General features: G+C 35.7%; 1 protein-coding gene across 8 annotated transcripts in view; it reads left to right on the top strand.

Moving 5' to 3' along the window:
- CPEB3 (cytoplasmic polyadenylation element binding protein 3) overlaps nucleotides 1–19,157 on the top strand; it is a 267,785-nt gene that overhangs the window by 81,064 nt on the left and 167,564 nt on the right. For 4 of the 8 annotated variants that reach the window (XM_031956050.1, XM_031956048.1, XM_031956046.1 and 1 more), the window contains exon 3: nucleotides 10,104–10,194. In XM_031956050.1, coding sequence (XP_031811910.1) covers nucleotides 10,104–10,194 — 91 coding nt within the window. Of the gene's footprint in view, nucleotides 1–10,103; nucleotides 10,264–19,157 lie in introns of all 8 variants that reach the window. The other 4 variants (XM_031956047.1, XM_031956043.1, XM_031956045.1 and 1 more) reach the window with 1 other exon arrangement.

Raw genomic sequence — 19,157 nt, 5'->3', positions numbered from 1 at the left:
CTTAGGTTCATTTCTGTTTCCCACTGATTGCTTCGGGGCTTCTCCAATAATCATCCCTGCCACCAATTACCAACTATAATCTTTTTAGTAAGATAGAAGTCTATTAGGCCTAATCATCTGCCCTGATGCTATGTCTTCCAGACCCTGTATATTCATGATGTATCCCTTTTACTCAGGATTTCTGGGCATTTCCAGTCAATTTATAGCTAAACTTCATGTATCAGCTGTCTTTTCCAATCAAGGATTCTTAATCTTTTGGGTCTTTCTCAGATTGTTTCTAAGTCAGTAAACTAATATACTACAAGAATGAGCATTGATGTAAGCGAGACGATGGAGAGATGGATTGAATGAAACTTGATTATAACAATAAAGAAGACCTGTTTTCTAGTTATCTCTACCCCAAATGGCATCTAAGTGATATTTCTCACCTCAAATTTTTTCATAGTACCCAATTGGTATGGTCTTCTCTTTTGTATATGTCTCATCTTTCATGAGAGATTATAAACTCTTTGAAGGCAGGCATTTCATCTTTGTACCATATGCTACAGATAGTTGCTTAGTAAAGTTTTGAAATGAATCAAAGCAAATACTCCTTGAAACAATGGGTGATATAAATTTATGGAACTCATTCACCACAGATAGTTCTGGCTGAAAATGTAGAAGAATGTTCAAAAAGATTTGAGATAAATTTTATAAGTGATCTATCTTTGTTGGGTTTACTAAAGAAATCTAGGGTTTTTGGTTGGACATTCTTAATGGTTTGCACTTGATGACTGGACAGTTTTGTACCATGCTTCTAAATATCCTGTTTTATGGCTGTTAGAACCAATATTAAAGTTTTTAGTCTCACCAGTATGACATGAAAATGGATTTGAAAGAGTAATTGATACTATGTATAGATTTATTAGTAGAAGTTGAGTCAACTACTGGTCTACCTTTATGCTTTGAGAAGATTTTCATTTAATGTCACTTTATCAGGAGCCTCCTGAAAATACTTTTTAAAATATAGGAACTTTGCAAGAAATGGAATAAAAGAGGAGAGAGTAGGATACAATAATAGTAGCAATAATAATAAAAATATGAAGACTAATAATCAGCTTAAATAAAAGAAGGCCAGGAACTATGTATGCATTAGTCTTTGTTTAATAACTCAGGAAAATGTTTGTCCCTTTCTGAGATCATGTTGTATATATTAGGTAATCCCTTAGCATATAAAGAACCAACTTCACGTCAGCTCAATAAAAAATTACCCATGATTTGTCACTTAGCCATCAAAGCAGGAACTCGATGGTATTTTATAGATGGAATTTCATTGATTAGCAACCTGTTGGCTTGAGGTAACTGTCTCAAACAATGCTTAAAATTCACTTCAACAAACATTTATTAAATGTTTCCTATATACAAAACCTAGCACTGAATTCATTCATTCAAATGTTTATAAGCACCTACTGTGTTCAGAACACTGGGTTAGTTTCTGGGGAAAGATACCAAGTTTAACTAAAATGCAGCCCTTGTCCTCATAGGTCATACAGTAAAGTAAGGATTGAAATAGTGATGATGATGAAAATGATATACAGTTATATAAATGCTTTAGAGAGTATGTGGCTAGAGGACTGAGTGCTCAAATTGCATCTTTGTTAATCACTAGCTATGTGACCTCAGATAAGTTACTTAACCTTCCAACTATTTCCTTAATTGTAATATGAGCAAGTTGGTTTCTAGGGCTCTCTTCTAGCTCAAAATCTGTTATCTTTTGTTTCTCTGTAATATGAGGCTTGATGGGGAGGTTATTACCAACTAAGGAGGGAATCAGAGAAATCTATTTTTGAGGGTCCCTTCCAGTTTGGAAAATCCACGATTCCTTTAGTTTAGGCTCCATATTTTGGTGTACTTCTAAATTTCCAGTAATTAGAACATTTCCCTATAGGTATTTAATAAATGTTGATTTTAAATCTATTTGGTATGCTATATATTAAAATGAATAGTCTTTTTTAAAAAAAAAAAGGTTAAAGAAATTGATATTAATGTGGCCAGGGAAGATGAGGGTAAGATTTAATTTAATTTATGAACAATTTTCATTACGTACACAAAAGTTATTGACTAGTCATTACCCATTGAGTAGATTAGTAGAAGAAAGGATAATAGATTTAAATTTGTGAAAGATTTCACGTTAAGTATAGGGCCATAGATTTATAAGATGAAGTTCACTCATCAGAGATCATGAAATTCAGCACTAATTTTTACAGATGAGGAAAGTGAGGCACAATTATATTTTAAAAATTATTTTGAAATTCTGGGCCTATATAATCTTATAGACTATTAAAGCAGAAGAGGATTGAAAGGTATTGTCATGTTCAGGTCCTTTTCTGTATTCCAATTTTCTCAGCCATGAAGTAAACTGATTTGTCCATAGTCACACAGCTGCTAAGTAGCGGAACATTTTCTCAACAATGAGAAACTATGAGACTAAAGATGATTGAGAGGATTCCTGTTCTGGAAGTTTGTTTTTTAATGTAGATTATGCTATGGGATAATTGAGATTGGTCATTTATTTCAGACTGGGGAATGATTTCTTACAATACTACAACAGTGTAAGAAATACTAGAAATATAGTTATTTATACGTAATCATGAAAATTTGAACTGTGATTTTTTCCCCAATAAGTTAACTACATAATATTCATACAAAGACACACACACATCAGAAATATAGACATGAACATAGATACATCTCTTTCTTAGGAACTTACCTAGTATACATTCTGTATGATTGAGGAAATGTGCCTACCTTACCAAATCTTGTTTACTAAAAGTTTTTTAGAATTCTTGATAGAGGTTAATTTGAAATAGACTTATTACAATCTGAAATCACATGCTGATGATTGCTTGTGGAATACTAATTGTCCAGCTTCTACCATGAAACACACTAAAATTTTGTAAGAATATATAACCCAACAAACCTTTTTTAAGAGTAACTCTTTATATGTACATTTCATTTTTTGTCTTGTCTAGTTTTCATTATTAAATTTTTCTAGTACATTAGCTATTCAGTTTAAGTTCTGATCTACTGATTAGTAATGTGAACTTGGTTGCTAAACCCTTTCTGAGACTTATAATGATGGAATTATATTAGATTGTATGTCCTGACTTATTCTTCAGACTAATTTCAAACTGAATTTGGATTGATTAGCATAGCTCTGTATTGCCAAAGAGCCTTCCTTACTTCTTTCATGTCTTTTTTTTTTTTTGGCAAGGAAATGGGAATTAAGTGACTTGTCCAGGATCACAAAGCTAGCACGTATCTGAGGTCACGTGACATTTGAACTCGGGTCACATTTGAACTTGGTACTATTGACTTCAGGCTAGTGCTCTATTCACTGCACCATCTAGCTGCCCCCCTTAATTCTTTAAATTCGTAGGTTTAAAACAATTCTTCTCTTCCTCCCTCCCTCCCTCCCTTCCTTCCTTTTTTCTTCCCCCTCCCTGCCTCCCTCCCTCTCTCCTTTCCTTTCCTTCCTTCCTTCCCTCCCTCTCCTTCCCTCCTTCTCCCCTTCTTACCTCCTTCCTTCCCCCCCCTTCTTCCCCCCCTCCTTCCCCCCTCCTTCCCTCCCTTCTTCCTTCCCTCCCTTTCTTCCTTCCCTCTACTAGATGAGTCAACTAAATGAGTCAACTGTATAACACAGTAATAGCAGACATTTGTATAGTTCTTTCAGCATTTCAAATCACTTTATATATATGATCTTATTTGAGTCCTATAACAATCTTGTGAGGAGTAAGCAAGAGGCATAACTAGAGCAGAGCAACTTGGGGTTTGTCCCAGGGCACCATCATTTAGAAAGCACTGGCAGTACTTTTATTCCGTTCAGCAGGATAGAAATAATTGAGCTCAGTATATAGTTAGCAAGAATAATTATTTAAAATAGGAAACTGCCAGATGGCACCCCTCCACAGGGCTTTGTTTCTTAGCATCTCTCATCACCCAATAATCCCACACCTGAATTTGTCTTAAAAGTTAATTTAAGAATGTATTTCCTGCTGTTTGTCCAGATGCTTTTTGGGAAATTGGTTTTGGGGATCAAAATGACTAGTTATGACATTCGTATTTTATAGATGAGAAAATAGCCTTATTGGTTAAATGTCCATAGTCAGATAGTAACCAAGTTGAGATTTGAAACAGCTAAAAGAATCCTAATGCTTTCTTCTTTGGATTGCAGTAGGGAGCAGAATGTCTTCCTATAGTCTGGCTTATATAGACCACATGAGGAATATTGTTTTCAGTTAAGATCTGGATGCCACATTTTGGGAAAGGCAGTGATGGGCTAGAATGAGATTAATGCACAGTGAATATACAGTGGGATTGGAAACTGTGCCAAATGAGTATTGAGGAAACTAGAAAAGTTTAGTTTGGAAAAGACATGAGGAGGGTGTGAGGTGTGGACATCATGGTTTTTTTGTTTGTTTGTTTGATATTTAAAGGGTTCTGTGGTAAAGGCTAAATACACTCTTTTCCCTCTAATACTCATTTTCCTTTGGTCTCTTTCTTAAAGTTGCCACTTTTCTTTATTCCTACTCAACTTAATTTTGAGTTTACCACATTGGACTTGACTATGGTTATATTTTCAGCCAAACTCCAGTTCTGTGCCAAGTTTATATTATTCTTGCCTTGCAATTTAATTGTCCATTCAATCTTACCTATCCCAAGAACACATTCTATGCTTTCCCATCATTGTCCTTGTTCATGCTGTAAACCCTATATGCAGAATGATCTCTCTCTCCCCTTTTATCTGTTGAATTTTTGCTTAAATTTGGAAGCTGAGCTCAAATGGATGGTACCTTTCCCCTCTCTATTCTACCTCCTGCTCCCACAACTCTTTATTTTGACAATCTTCTTATTCAGACCCCATGCAACAATTTTGGACCTAATGATGATATTTGATGAGACTGTCTATTTTTGTGTCATCTTGCTCTTGACTTGTAAGCGCCATGAGTATGAGGACTGTCCTATTTTTCTGAATGGCTTTACACATAATGATTGCTTAATTTTAATAATGAGTAATTAAATTTGGCACCAAATGAAAATCAATTTCATTAGGTGAACTATTTGACTGCAGTTTTTCTATATGTATACTTTTATTTATTTGGTAGTTGTCTTCAAGGTCATTTGCTCATTATAGCAGAAAAATTTGCTACTTGTAAAACAAAACAGATAAATAGTATGTGGCAAATAAAAATTGACTAGACATATAACTAGAATTAGTTTTAGTGAATAAGACACCAAGGACTAACATTTGTTCAATTAAGAACCTTCTACAAATGCCTTGTTATGCCCTTCACATTTCCTGTGTTCCACATATTGAGTATTAGGCACAATGAATGAGAATTGGCTGTCTGAAACTCCAGGGATTTGTTTGTGTTCCAAATGAATACACATTGAAGTATTCCAAGTTAGTCACAGGAGCTTCTCTGACTTTCCTCAACTTTCATGCTGCCAAGTGCAAGACTTTTCATAGACAAAGCAGCAAAGTTGGGTTTGCGGTTTCACCCAAATCCCAGGGGCAAGCTTTGGTGTTCTATCTGCTCTATGCTCCTTAGATTGTTGCTGTCATATAGCTAGTTACCTGCTTTTTAGGACCATGATCTCTCCAGAACCTTTTCCCTTCTCTCTCAACTCACATATTCCTTATTGGGCATCCTTTCCAGGATATCGTATCTCAACTTCCAAACTATAAAATAGTTAATGCATTAAACTTGTCTGTGTTAAAGAGAGGGAATAAGAGGTTGGCTTCCAGCTAACCTATGCTGAGATTAGAGTGGAGTTGGGGAGGACTCACTTGATTTTTGTTTGCTGTTATTATTATCTTTATTTGCCTTACCAGAATACAAAGAGAATTGGGTTAGATGGCCTCTCATGGTAGGAATTTCAGGACAACTAGAAAGGGAAGGCTAGTATAAATTTAGAATGGTGATGTATTTCAGAGGTCATCTAGTCTGCTTCCTTCATTTTACAGATGAGGGAAATTGAGACCAGGGATGGGAAGTGAATTGCTCATAGTCATGCAGATAGTAAGCATCAGAAATGGGCTATGAGCCCAGGTTCTTCTTTCTACCACACCTCAGAGGTTTCTTTTGGGTAGGTTATGATACTTAGTAGAGACAGCTGTGTTTATACAACTAGCCCTTAATAGAAATGAACTTGAAAGTCCCAATCTGCCATTCTAGGACTTCACTTGTTTCATTCAGCATCAGTTCTTATCTCTGTTCTGTTCCAGTCAGTAGTTTAGAGATCATAGACTTGAGTTAGAATGAGCCTCAAAGGCTATCTAGTCCAAGCATAAATCTAACAAATACCTCTACAGAATCCTGGAGAGGTGGTCATATAGTCTTTGCTTAAAAACTTTGATCACTGGAGAATTAAATACTTCCTTGGGCAGCCCACTCCACTTTTTAATACCTCTAATTATTTTCTATATATTGATCTGATTTGCATTTCTGCATCTTGATTAGTCAGGGATCATTTATCCAGTTTGTCCAATAAAAAGGATTGGGACTCTAAGCGAATTATCTTTTTACCAACATATAATACTCATAATTGGTCTAAATGAATCATTCTTTACCTTGTGGCTTTTACCATATTTCCGATATATAATGACACAAATTTATCTGGCCACTTTAGCTATTTGGAATGCTACTGAGCACTGAGAAGTCAGAACCCAAGAAGTTCCTGAGCAGCAGATTCTTATGTGCTTCTTTTAGAAGGAGGCTTCTGTGCTCATCATTCCAGACAGATGATGGCTTGAGCTGTACTATTGTAATAACTTTTTAACCTAATTATCTCTGAATCTGGCCTTCTATATAGATGATAAAATATTCTTTCTGAGGCATGACGACCTCAGGAAACCTGTGGTGATGACATAGATTTAGAATGAGATAAGACCTGAGAGATCATCCACTTCAGCCTTTACAATTTAACATACCTGAAATGCAATGACTTGTCTGAGGTCACAAAGTAGCAAAATCAGAATTTGAACTCCAGACTCATGAATTCAAATATCTGGTGGTGTTCATACTGTCATAGGCTGCCTCTGGGATGAATACCAACTATTAAATTTGACATATAAAGATTTCAGTAAACTTTCTGACCTTCATTCCCAGCCTGGTTTTATTCTGTTTATTTCCTTGTACTCTACAATCCAGCCAGACTGGACTAACTATTCCCCTTGCCCAAGATGCATATCTGCTTCATTTCCGTCTATTGAACTCCTTTTCTTCCTTCAAGACTTGGGGTTAGTTAATGGATTTGTCCTTCTCCCAGCTGTAGTTTTCTCCTCCTCCTTTATCCGCAATAATTAAACATCCCCTCATGCTATTGGTACCACTGAGGTTGCAGAGAAACCCATAGAACTAAGAAAGGAAGCTCAGAAAATTTTCTCAGTCAGTTAATGTAGGTAATAGGCTGTCATTTTGCTTCCTGATTATATCTCTCCCTTACCTATGACTTCCTTGCCAAAAAAAATTACATTAACTTGTATTGGGACTAGTAAGATAGCATTTCTGGAAATTGTGACATTCTTAAGTAATAAGTGTGTGTACTAATTTGAAACTTGCAAAGACACTGGAGAATAGTTAAGAAAAAATATTTTCTTCCAGAATAGGAACTGTAGCAACAAATGAGAGGCAATATTTTATTTTATTTTATTATTTTATTATTTTTTTTATTAAATAACTTTTTATTGACAGAACCTATGCCAGGGTAATTTTTTACAACATTATCCCTTGCACTCACTTCTGTTCCGATTTTTCCCCTCCCTCCCTCCGCCCTCTCCCCAAAGATGGCAAGCAGTCTTATACATGTTAAATAGATTACAGTAGATCTTGGATACAATATATGTGTGCAGAACCGAACAGTTTTCTTGTTGCTCAGGGAGAATTGGATTTAGAAGGTATAAATAACCTGGGAAGAAGAACAAAAATGCAAGCAGAGAGAGGCAATATTTTAAAAAAGACCACTTGGTCTATCAACTTTTAGTAGTTCAATTACTAAGGGTCATGAAGAACTGTCTGAACTGGTGATGACTTTTGCTGTATCTAATACTTTTTACCCCATATTTAATAAAATTTACAATAAAAATTAGCTTGTTTCTCAAACCTTCTGTAATGAGAAATAAATACTGTAACCTGATCTTCAGAAATATATAAAAACATACTTTTATTTACACTCTCAGGATCAATATAGATACTCCAATTATTCTTTGTGGGATTATTTACTCAAAATACCAAATGACTCCCTTTCACCCCTTCTATTTGTACATTTTTAAATAGGTCTTTCCATATTTGCCTCCATGTATTATTCCATTGCTTACTCTAAGCATTGTCCTTCCCATCTGAAAATTAACCCATTTCTGTTTTTGGCTAGTAAATACCTCCAAAGTTATACAGCCAAAATGACATTGGATCTGCAATCAGAAAAGCTGAAATTAGATCTTGATTTCATCATTTATTTGCTGTCTTAATCTTCATCTCTCTGGGCTTTATTTTCTTATCTGTAAAATGAAGGAATTAGAGGTAATATTTAAGGTGGATGGTGGGACATCATCAGTAACAGTCGAGTCAGGAAAGCACAAGCACAAGTTTTGCTCTGACAGTCACCTAGCCATTTAGTGTCCTTAGGGTGCTTTCTAATATAACAAGTTACAGATTAATTTTATGTTTGCTTCAGTAGGAGTTTACAAACTCTGAGTTTTCTGATGATACCACATTTATGTATCCCTTCCCTCTCTCCCCTCAATTAGAAGAGCCCTTTAAATGTTCAGATCTTAGGATCCTGCATCTCTAAAAAGAGCTTCCAAGTGACCAGAAGAAAGTATTTCCAAATTCTCTCTTGGATATATCATTAAAAAAAAAAATACAGCACTAGAGGCATAGACCAGCTATTTTTTGCTCAGCTTGCGCCCCCTTCCCCTCCCCCCCCCCCCCCCCCCCCCCATCTCTCTGTCTCTCTTTCTTTCCTTTCCTTTTTTGTTGAGGCAGTTGCGGTTAAATGACTTGCCCAGCGTCACACAGCTAGGAAGTGTTAAGTGACCAAAATCATATTTGAACTCAGGTCCTCCTGACTTCAGGGCTGGTGCTGTATTCATTTTGCCACCTAGCTTCCCCTCAGCACTGTTTTCTTAACAATACACTATAACATTTTTTGTTCCTCACTTTTCCAGGTTCTTGGAAATTACATGCATACCTATGTTATTCAAATATTTCTATTTGAGACAATTTTGTAAAACTAAATTTTTTGCCTCCCCATTCCCAAAAGTATTTACAAGTGTGAATATTATATATACCACTGAATTAAATACTTATTGTTTTAATGATTCCATAAATCCTTGTAAAAACAATACCCAGAACATAAATCTATTTTATGTGTTAAAGTTGTAGTTAACCTCACTCGATATATCATTTTATCTCTGAGATTCTTTTGTTCAGCTATCTGTAAAACGAGGGAGTTGGATAAGACTTCTTAATCCTTCTTTGAATCCCAAAATTTATAATTTTACATGAAAAATTATCATCTGTCAAAAAGGATTAGGAGCAAATAAAACTGATGTTTTCCCTCAGAATTAAATCATAAAGCCTTTAATAATATATAATTGTTAACACAGTCAATTTTTGTCTAGGGAAAGAAGTCCATCTTGGAGATTGTGATACTGTCATTTTTTCCTACATTTCTTTATATGGGTGATAATTGTCCTATTTGGTTTTGTTGCCTCTTAGTACCATGGGATGGCAAGTGAAGGAAGAAAAGGGAAAAGACTAATGAGTTAATAACTAAATGATAAGTTTTTTTTTTTTTCTTTTTTTAGTGGTTTAATTGGCAGAAAGGTCAGTCTGAGTGAAACATGCAAATTAAGACCTTTTTAAGAGAATCTCTCCAGTATTATTCTGGTGCACAAGAGTAACTAGGCTTAAAAATGTGTGTCAGGTAGAAGTCCTTGCTTGTAATGAGCATGCTGCATATGGTTCATATATTTAATTAGATTAGGAAGCAAAATATACAGTGTGTTTTTTATGAAGTCATTTTTATTATATCTTTTTGTCTTGTGTTTCTGTTTCTAGGACCGGAATAGGCCCTATGACACATTTAACTTGCACTCTTTGGAGAACTCTTTAATGGATATGATAAGGACTGATCATGAGCCTCTGAAAGGTAAACACTACCCTCCCAGTGGCCCACCAATGAGTTTCGCTGATATTATGTGGAGGAATCATTTTGCAGGTTAGGAATATTCATACGTCCATTCCTTGCTTGGTGTTTTAAATGAAAATTAGCTTTTAAAAAATAATTGCTATGAATTTGCTACTAGTAAAGTGCCATGAATGTCTTTAAAGTAGATTTTTTTTTTTCATAAAAATTCTGGTTCAACAGTACAAGATAATCAAGGTTGACTGTTTTATTAATTCTCAAATTTCTTTGGAAAGTCTGTTGGTTGTTGGTATGATCACCACTGAAAATGACTTATCCAAGATCATCTAAGGAGTTCAAAACAATAGAGCTGAGGGAACTTAGCTTCCAGTCTTCTGCTCTTATTTCTGGACTAATATGCCCAGTGTGTGTCTGTCATTTACTATCACTGATTTGGAAGTAATCTCCCTACACAACTTGAAACAACATTATAGGAAAGACTCCCTCTTAGGACAGAAAAACTTTTTTTCCTCACTATTAGAAAATAGTTACATAGAAGATGGTGATTAGCTATCTTCTACCTTAACTGATAAAAGAAAAAAGAATGACTTTAAATCTTACACTGATTTAGGTTAAATATAAAAAAGGCAGTGAGAGAGAGAGAGAGAGAGAGCATGGTTTGATGGATTTTGTCAGAAAAATCTGGTTTTCAAGAACTATCTCCACAACGAATGTTAAAATTTTTTAAACATATAATTGGGGGGAAATAAAACATTATTTTAAAAATAAAATTATCTTACAGATAGTGGGTGTGTGATCTTAAGGAAAATACTTAGTTTCTCAGTATTTTCCTCTACCTATGAGCTAAAATGAGAAGTTGCAGAATACTTTTTTTTGAATGTAAAAATGTTTTTTTCCAGTTTATTGCTTCCCTTCTAAGTTTGTCTGCATTAATTTTTTAAAAATAATTTCTTTATTTATTTGCAAAGCATATGCATGGGTAATTTTTCCAATACTGACCCTTGCAAAACCCAGTATGTTTTTTTTATCTGCATTAGTTGAAGGAATTTCTTCATTGCCTGGCGGGGGGAGGGGAGGAAGGTCCTTACATTAATGAGATTGTAGTTCTGAAAAAAAAAAAACCCAAAATGATAAAGAAGACTGCTGAGTGTAAGAGCCTGCAATATCAACATTCAATTCTCTGAAGATCTTTAAAACCAGAAGAGATATGACTGGTCTGGTTTTGATTAAGTTTTCCAAGATACAAGGATAGGCACTCCATTACTTAGACAATTTCTAGCCCTAATTTATTTATTTAAATATTTTGATAGTAGTTATATATATGGAACCTTCTTCATGATCAGTGGGAGCAGCTAAATGATTGAGAATCATAACAGGGTCAAAGATTTTTCTAACTTGATTCAGATTTCTTAGCCCTTTTTGGAATCTGAAATCCTTAGAGCTCTTCTCAGAAATGATGTTTTTAATATATAATTTAAAGCATAGATGATTACAAAGAAAACCAGAAGTTAATGAAAATAATAATACAAGTTTTTGTCCATCAAAGTTCAGAAGTGCCATGAAATCTATCCATGGTCTATAAGTTTAAAATCCATGAATGAAAGGAAGAATATATCTTTTACACACACACACACATACCTCCCTCTTCTTGAGGTATCAAATCCATCCTCTTCTAACCAGGCCCAAGAATAAGATTTGACTCTAAAAGTAAATGTTCTGATTTTTAAAAGATCTCCCAAGGAAATTGTGTCTCTGTAAGTCTTTTGCAGAAAATCTCTTGTATGCTTAGTAGAAAGAACACCGTTATCAGGCCATGTAGTAAAGAGGATAAGATTGAGGACATGTTCTGCAAGAAGTTGAAAGTTATCCCTCATCTCAGGCCTTTCCTCTCTAAATGCTAAGAAGATATTAAAGATGTAATTTGTCCACAGTTATATAATTTGCCTTAACAATGGCTGTTATTAAAACCATTTTCATTGTGCCATAGGCAGGTTTCTTGGGCTGAGCTTTATAATAAATAGGTGCAGGTCTTGGCTCTTCTCTCTCCAAAATACTTGGCCCCTATTTGTAGGGCCCCACTTCTTTCCTTTTCACAGTAAATGAACCTGAGGTTTTCCAGTCTAATTTCAGAAATAATTACTCCCGAGCATCATTGTGAATTATACTGATATAGAAGGCATTAAAGGCAGTGTCAGGGGAAGATGTTAGTGGCTGTGTGTGTGTGTGTGTTTGCATGCATGCATGCATGCATGTAGAGAATTATTGTTGCCTTTGCTGTGATAATCCATTTTTGAATGAATAGTTGTCTTCATTTTGCAAGAGCTTCTCCACTATTCTTGGCAAGATGAGATCACTTTTCTGCAAGTCTGCTCAACTGAGACATTTGGCTATTAATGGACTTGGATCAAATCAGGTTGTACCTACTGGCTCCTCCTAATGTTCTACCTATGGCTATTGCTACCTGGCTGGAATGCAGATTGCTTTTAACATCTGAATAATTGGTCCTTTGCACCAACACTTTTTGTGACTTGGTTCCCTGGTATGTTAGGATAAAGAATCTGTTTCTTGATTCCTATTTCCATCCTGGAAAATTTGATAACTGAGAGAGCACATGAAAATAATATGAATAAGAGCGAACCTTTACATAGTCTTTTAAAGGCACTTTACACATATTCCATTTGATTGACATTTCTGTATTATAAGGAACAGTTTTAGATGTTTCCTGACTAAAAGCAGAGATCATGGATGGCATAAATCATCCATTATGGTGTGTGTGTGTGTGTGTGTGTGTGTTTGTATTAAAAGTTTTTCTGTAGTCCTTCACCCAGGGACTAGGGGCATTGTACCCTTAAGACATGGAAGGCTCATTCAATTAAAGCTGATTAAGCACCTTCTATGTTTAAGCCTATCGTTTTGGGGAGAGAGTAGGAATCTAAAATATAGTAGACATAATATCAGCCCTCAGTGAACTTGTGGTATAATGGGAAAATGATTCATCTCTTTCTCACTATTTCTGGAACTCAAATCTTGAGCAAAGCCTAATCTTTGGGTGCCTTCTTTTGATGCTTCATGTGTTATTTGTCCCCTGAGACATAAACACTTATCTTGAGTTTTGGATTATGTGGTGTGTGATATTTTCTGTAGAATGGTATATCCTAAATTGAACCCCCTATCTCCAACCAAGTTGCTTCAAAATTGTTCTGTCCAGTTCATCATTAATAGATATGTCCATGAAATTTTGAGATCTCAATCAAGAGAGGATTGTATAGAAAAGCACTAGAAGCAGAAGACTGATTCTGTTTCCAATTGGCTCTGCTTATTTGAAGTGACTTTTACCTTCCTGGGTCTCAGAATCCCTTCCACTTGTAATGTTATGATATGGATCTTAATTTGGAGCTGACAGTTTCAAACTTAAAAGTTTATATTTTTCATAAAAAGATAGTGTTTTTCTGGAAATGCTTATCTTTGAAGACCCTACCATATGTGCCTCTGTGTGCTAGTGGTACAGAAAATTATCCATACTTAGAGAGGAAGTATTTAGTGTGAACATCTACTGCCTTGGTTGTAAGGAAAACATGGATTCAAGTTAAGTGTAGAGTTGCATGGCTCCCTAGTCAACATCACCGAACTTTTCAGTCCTCAAGAGATTCTCTTTGACTGTTTCAATACGTTTGTAGCTGTCAGTGGAGCCAGGTACCTTAAAGAACTAGCTGTTCTTAAGACCACACTATTAGACCCAAAAAAGTTCTGTTGCTTTATCAAAATTATTTTCCTAAATAGTATAAGGAATAAGGTAACAGAGTTCAAAATATTAGCTTGATACACAAAAAATTCTTCAAATATACTTCAAGTTAGAATAGTGGTAAATTCACAGTGACATCTCAAATTAAACCTATATCCTGTTTCATGATAGAAACATATATATTTAAAAAAAAGAACTGTCTTTATCATATATATATATATATATATGCACACACATGTATGATACAGTTCTTTTTTAGTTTAAATTTTAAAATACAATGAAACAGACTAGGAGAGATTAAGGGAATGATGTTGTGGATGTCACAAATAACAAGTTTTGGCAGCTGCTTTGCCCCAGTTTTGGGTTGCTGAGGGTCACCTATAAAGGTGCAGGGCATTTGAGAGGCTTAAAAGTTTGTTATTTGTGATAAATTTTTGAAAGAATACAATGCATGGCTACTTTTATTCAGATTAATTTTCATTCTTAATAGGGACAAATTGTCCTGTTCATACAGAGATGGAAGAAAGAGGAGAGGGAGAAAGAGAAGGGGAAGGGGGTATGAGAAAGCTAGGAAGAAGGGAGAGAGAGGGAGAGATGGTAGGAGAGAAGAGGGGAAAAGAAAAGAGAATTTCAAGAGTACACAGGACAAAGCAACATTTTAAAAATTTTATTATTATTATTATTTTTTGCTGAGGCAATTGGGGATAAGTGACTTGACCAGTGTCACACAGCTAGGAAGTTTTGTTAAGTATTTGAGGCCAGATTTGAACTTAGGTCCTCCTGACTTCAGAGCTGATGGTCTATCCACTATACCAACTAGCTGCCCCAAAGCAATGTATTTTAGAGAAGGAAAATTATGAAGTAATAAAGCTATCTAACTCAGCAAGTACTTAAAAATACCTTCTATATACAAAGTATTGTACTAAACATTTTATTGTTCTGTGGTTGTTTTTCAGTCAGATCTGACTCTTCATGACCCCATTTGGGGTTTTCTTGGCAAAGATACTAGAGTTGTTTGCCATTTTCTTCAGCTAATTTTACAGATGAGAAAACTGAAGCAGACAGGATTAAGTTTCCCAGGGTCATCCAGCTACTGAGTGCCTAACCCAGATTTGAACTCAGGAAGGTGAGTCTTCCTGATTCTAGGCCTAGTACTCTATCCACTGCCTCACCTAGCTGACCATACCAACACAGAGGTACAAAAAGAAACTGGAAAACCACTTCTTGTCCTTAAATAGTTCATATCCTGTTAATATTTACCTATTCAAGGACAGAGATCTTGGTAAAGAGAAGTTTCTGGTAAAGAAGGAGAGGAAAGCTAACCTTTCCTTCACATTTATAAGGAAATACCTACATGCTGGAATGAAAGGGGGGGTGAACCAGAACTAACTCCTTTACCCCCATATCTTTATTCATGATGATGCCCAATGATGGATCATCTGTAAAATCATAGAATTCGAGCTGCAAATCACCTCAGAAGACATCTCCAAGCCTCTCATTTTATAGATGTTTAAGTTGAGTTCCAAATAGCACCCAAGGCTATATAGTTGAAACCTGAACCCATGGCTTCTGGCTTCAGTGTCAGTGTTTTTTCCTCCTATCACCATGATGCTTTACAATTTATAAAGTATCTCCACAGAGAGTTTGCCATTTATAGATCAGGGCTGAAAGCATCTTAGAGATATCACCCAAACCCTTCATTTTAAAAAAGAGAAAACCAGGGCTCATAGAGCTGAACTTAGACTTTTACTCATTGTCAAATGGCTGGTAAATTGGAGATCTAGGACTCAAATCTAGATCTTCTGGCTCCATCATTAGTGCTTTCTTTCACTATATCAAGTTGTTTGATTATATTCTTTCCTACTACCCAGTGGCAAGAAGGAATCTTCTCCAAGTTACAAGGTCTTATTTTTTGACCTTGCCACTTAGGATTGGTAGTGATAAGGACTGAAAGAATTGGGTAGAGCTTATAAGAAAGAATAGGGAATGACTTGTTCTCTGCTCACATGTACAAGGCAAAGATAATGCCCTGAGGTCTCTACCTTGCTTACCTTGAGGACTCATTTGTGCAATTGTAGGCCAAAAATCTCTTATTATTGCAGGACCAAATATAAACCATCTTTCCTCATGCTATTTTCCCTTCTGACCTCTATATCTACCATGCCTCTAAACTGGGAGTTTAGAACAACAAAAACAAACTAAACTAGACAAAAAACAAAGCAAATAGTCCAGTACTGTGGCCCTAACTGAATTCCACCACCTAACCTCAATGGGTAATTTTTTCTGTTAGAATTTTCTTTGTCTTTAGCTATTCTGACCAGAAAACCATGAAACTGAGATTATCAAAATGAAAGGAGCAGGTGTGAGTCGAGAAACAATACTAATAGATTTGTTTTTAGAATGTAATTTATATACTGAAACAGCCAGGGAAACATTAGCTGTTTTGGTAAGCATACCCATTCAAAGTGTCTTATATACATTTGAACTAAAACTGGCTGAAATGATTGCTAGAGATTTGGGGGGAAGGGGCAAGAAACATCCTTTCATGGTTATAATAGTAGATCTCTTTATGCAGAAATTAAATATATAAAAAAGTGTGTTCATTCGGGAACTGGACTTGATCAGATTGCTGATGGTGACATCTGGTTTGCTTTACAAAGCCTCTGAAGCCCCCTGGTCTTGTGCTTCTGTGAAAATTCTCCCTTATGTTGGGTGTGCAATACAAATTGGTCTATTTGTTTACTATTAGATTCGATCATGGGTTCTGCTGTGTTTTGTTCATTCTCTGTCTCTTTGTCTTTGTTTCTCTGTCTCTATCTCACAACCCTCCGGCCCCCATCTGTCCATGCCTAAAAGCCAAACATTGTTATAGATTCTGAGCTGGTCAAAAAGCTGTAGGCACTCCTAGAACATAATCTTGGGGAAGAATTTTGTTAGAAGCCAATCTATTTTTTTTTTTTTTATCTCACTGTCTTCAGTTCAGTTCATCTACTGCTTCTTTATCTGTTTTGATTTTAATTCCCCTAAATCAGTATACCAAATCTAAAAGTAACCTTAGTCAATTGATGTCAGTGGCTATTTTATATATTATTGTATCAGAAAAGTTACCATCTTTCTATCTACATGGTTTAAAAATCTTTGGATCCATTCTTATATTATTTGAGAATAGAGAAACTGAACACTTCAGTTTTATGGTCAGATTTAAACAGGAGACAATGAGGTATAGTATACAGTGATAGATATGGCTCACAACCTTCCTAGAGTCAGAGAATATGGTTTCATATCCTGACACTTGTACCTGAATGATGCTGGGCAAGCAGTCCTCCTCAGGTCTTTAGTTTCCTTTTTTACAAATGAAAGATTGCACTAGATGGCCCTTCTTTCTAGACACTTAATGGTCTCTCCTAAATGAGTGATTTAGATAGAAAATAGGATTTGCTATTCAGAGTCACCAGAGAGTCTTTTCAGGAAAATGCATTGTATTAGGTCTGAGTGTGTGGAGAATTGTTTGGAAATTTCTTGTTTTATCAATAACAGCTTGAGGAGGCACCATGTTCATTTTTTATTTTAAGAAAAATCCTACTTATCTGTAGATTTTTTTTTTAAGGGAAAGTAACTTTAGTATTAAGATCTTTGTGACCTAGAATGACATTTGAAGAATCAGCTCTTTCTATGGCCAACCTCATTAAATGCGTATCTTAGTAAAAATTAAAAAAATATACTTGAATCTTCATAATTTTGACATGATGAACTTGTTCTTTTCAAACCTCTCAATTTGGGGTATAGTTGGGAAGTGGGGCACATTATAGAATTTCCACAAGCTCCTTTTACCAAGTATTTTTGCTAGCTCTTGAAAGCTTATATTTTACAGTACACACACTTAGGAGATAGCTGACAGGAACAATTTAAAAATTGCAGACCAAGGGCAGGTGACAAAATGTCACACTAGCAACACCAGGTTGCATTAACCAAAATCACCAGATGTCACACACTTGATTCTATTTTTGCAGTTGATTAAATAGCATTATTTGTTGGGACAAAGGAGAAGGGGAAAAAGAAGCTGTCATATTGCAAAATTGTATTCAGGTTATCTTTTTAGTGTGGTTTATTTTCTATTAACATGCAAACTCAAATCACTATAGAATTTAAACTTGAGAATAATGAAACTGTAAACATAATTTTTAAAAAAAATCATTGGAGGATACATGGTTTGAATAGAGTTTTTTGGAAATATTTAAGAGAAAATTTTCCAAACAACACATGAAAATGGTAGATTCTGAGCTAACAGACATTATGGTAGTGTGACTGGAAGAACATCAATTTAGAGTCAAGGAGATTTAGATTCTGGTCTTGGTTATGACATTAATTATGTAGATCTGTTAGCCTTAGCACCCTACTTCTTGAACCTTGGAGGTTAGAACCAGAATCACAGGATGACAGAGTTAAAGTTACAAAGGATTTCAGGTCATAAACCAGAGATATCAAAATCAAATGTCCCCTCTCCCTCTCTTTCTCTCCCTCTCTCTCCCTCCCCCTCTCCCTTCTCCTCCCCTTTCCTCTTCTCCTCCTCCCCCTTCCTCCTCTCTCTCCCTCTCCCTCCCTGCCTACCACCCTGTCTTCTTTTTAAGTCTTTACATCCCTCTCTCGTCTCTCTCTCTCTCTCTCTCTCTCTCTCTCTCTCTCTCTCTCTCTCTCTCTCCCTCCCTCCCTCCCTCCCTCCCTCCCCCTCTCTCCCCCTCTCGCTCCCTCACTCTCTTTCCCCACTCTCTCCCTCCTCTTACCATTATACAGAACACTACCTAATGCTCTTAGTCACTATTCCTTTTTGCTCCCAAGGGCAGTGAAAGTTTTAAAGACTTAAAAAGAATACAGGGTAGAACTGCTTCTGGGTGAGGTTTGAGTAAAATATTGAGGGCACTTTGGTTGAGAAAGGTAAAGCTGAAAAAGATAGGATCAACCTTTCAAATCTTATCAGGTACAGAATAGTGGAAATGTTGGTTTGCTAAGAGAATTCCAGAAACAATGGAACCAGAGAACATCCCTTAAAGCCCTAAGACAGGCAGTTAGGAAAATAAGAGAAAAAACTTTTTAAAACGATGATAATTTGTAGGTTTCTGGAACTGAATACCTTGAGATGTAACACAAGGTGGGAAGAACTTTTAAGGCAATGTAGCATAGATCTGCAGTGATCATGACCTAGTAGAGATTATCTCTCATTTCTGCT

This window comes from Sarcophilus harrisii, chromosome 2 (assembly GCF_902635505.1).
Source record: "Sarcophilus harrisii chromosome 2, mSarHar1.11, whole genome shotgun sequence".
NCBI classification, from domain to species: Eukaryota; Metazoa; Chordata; class Mammalia; order Dasyuromorphia; family Dasyuridae; genus Sarcophilus; species Sarcophilus harrisii.
The sequence above is the reverse complement of the archived record's forward strand: the minus strand, read 5'-3'. Positions and strand labels throughout refer to the sequence as shown.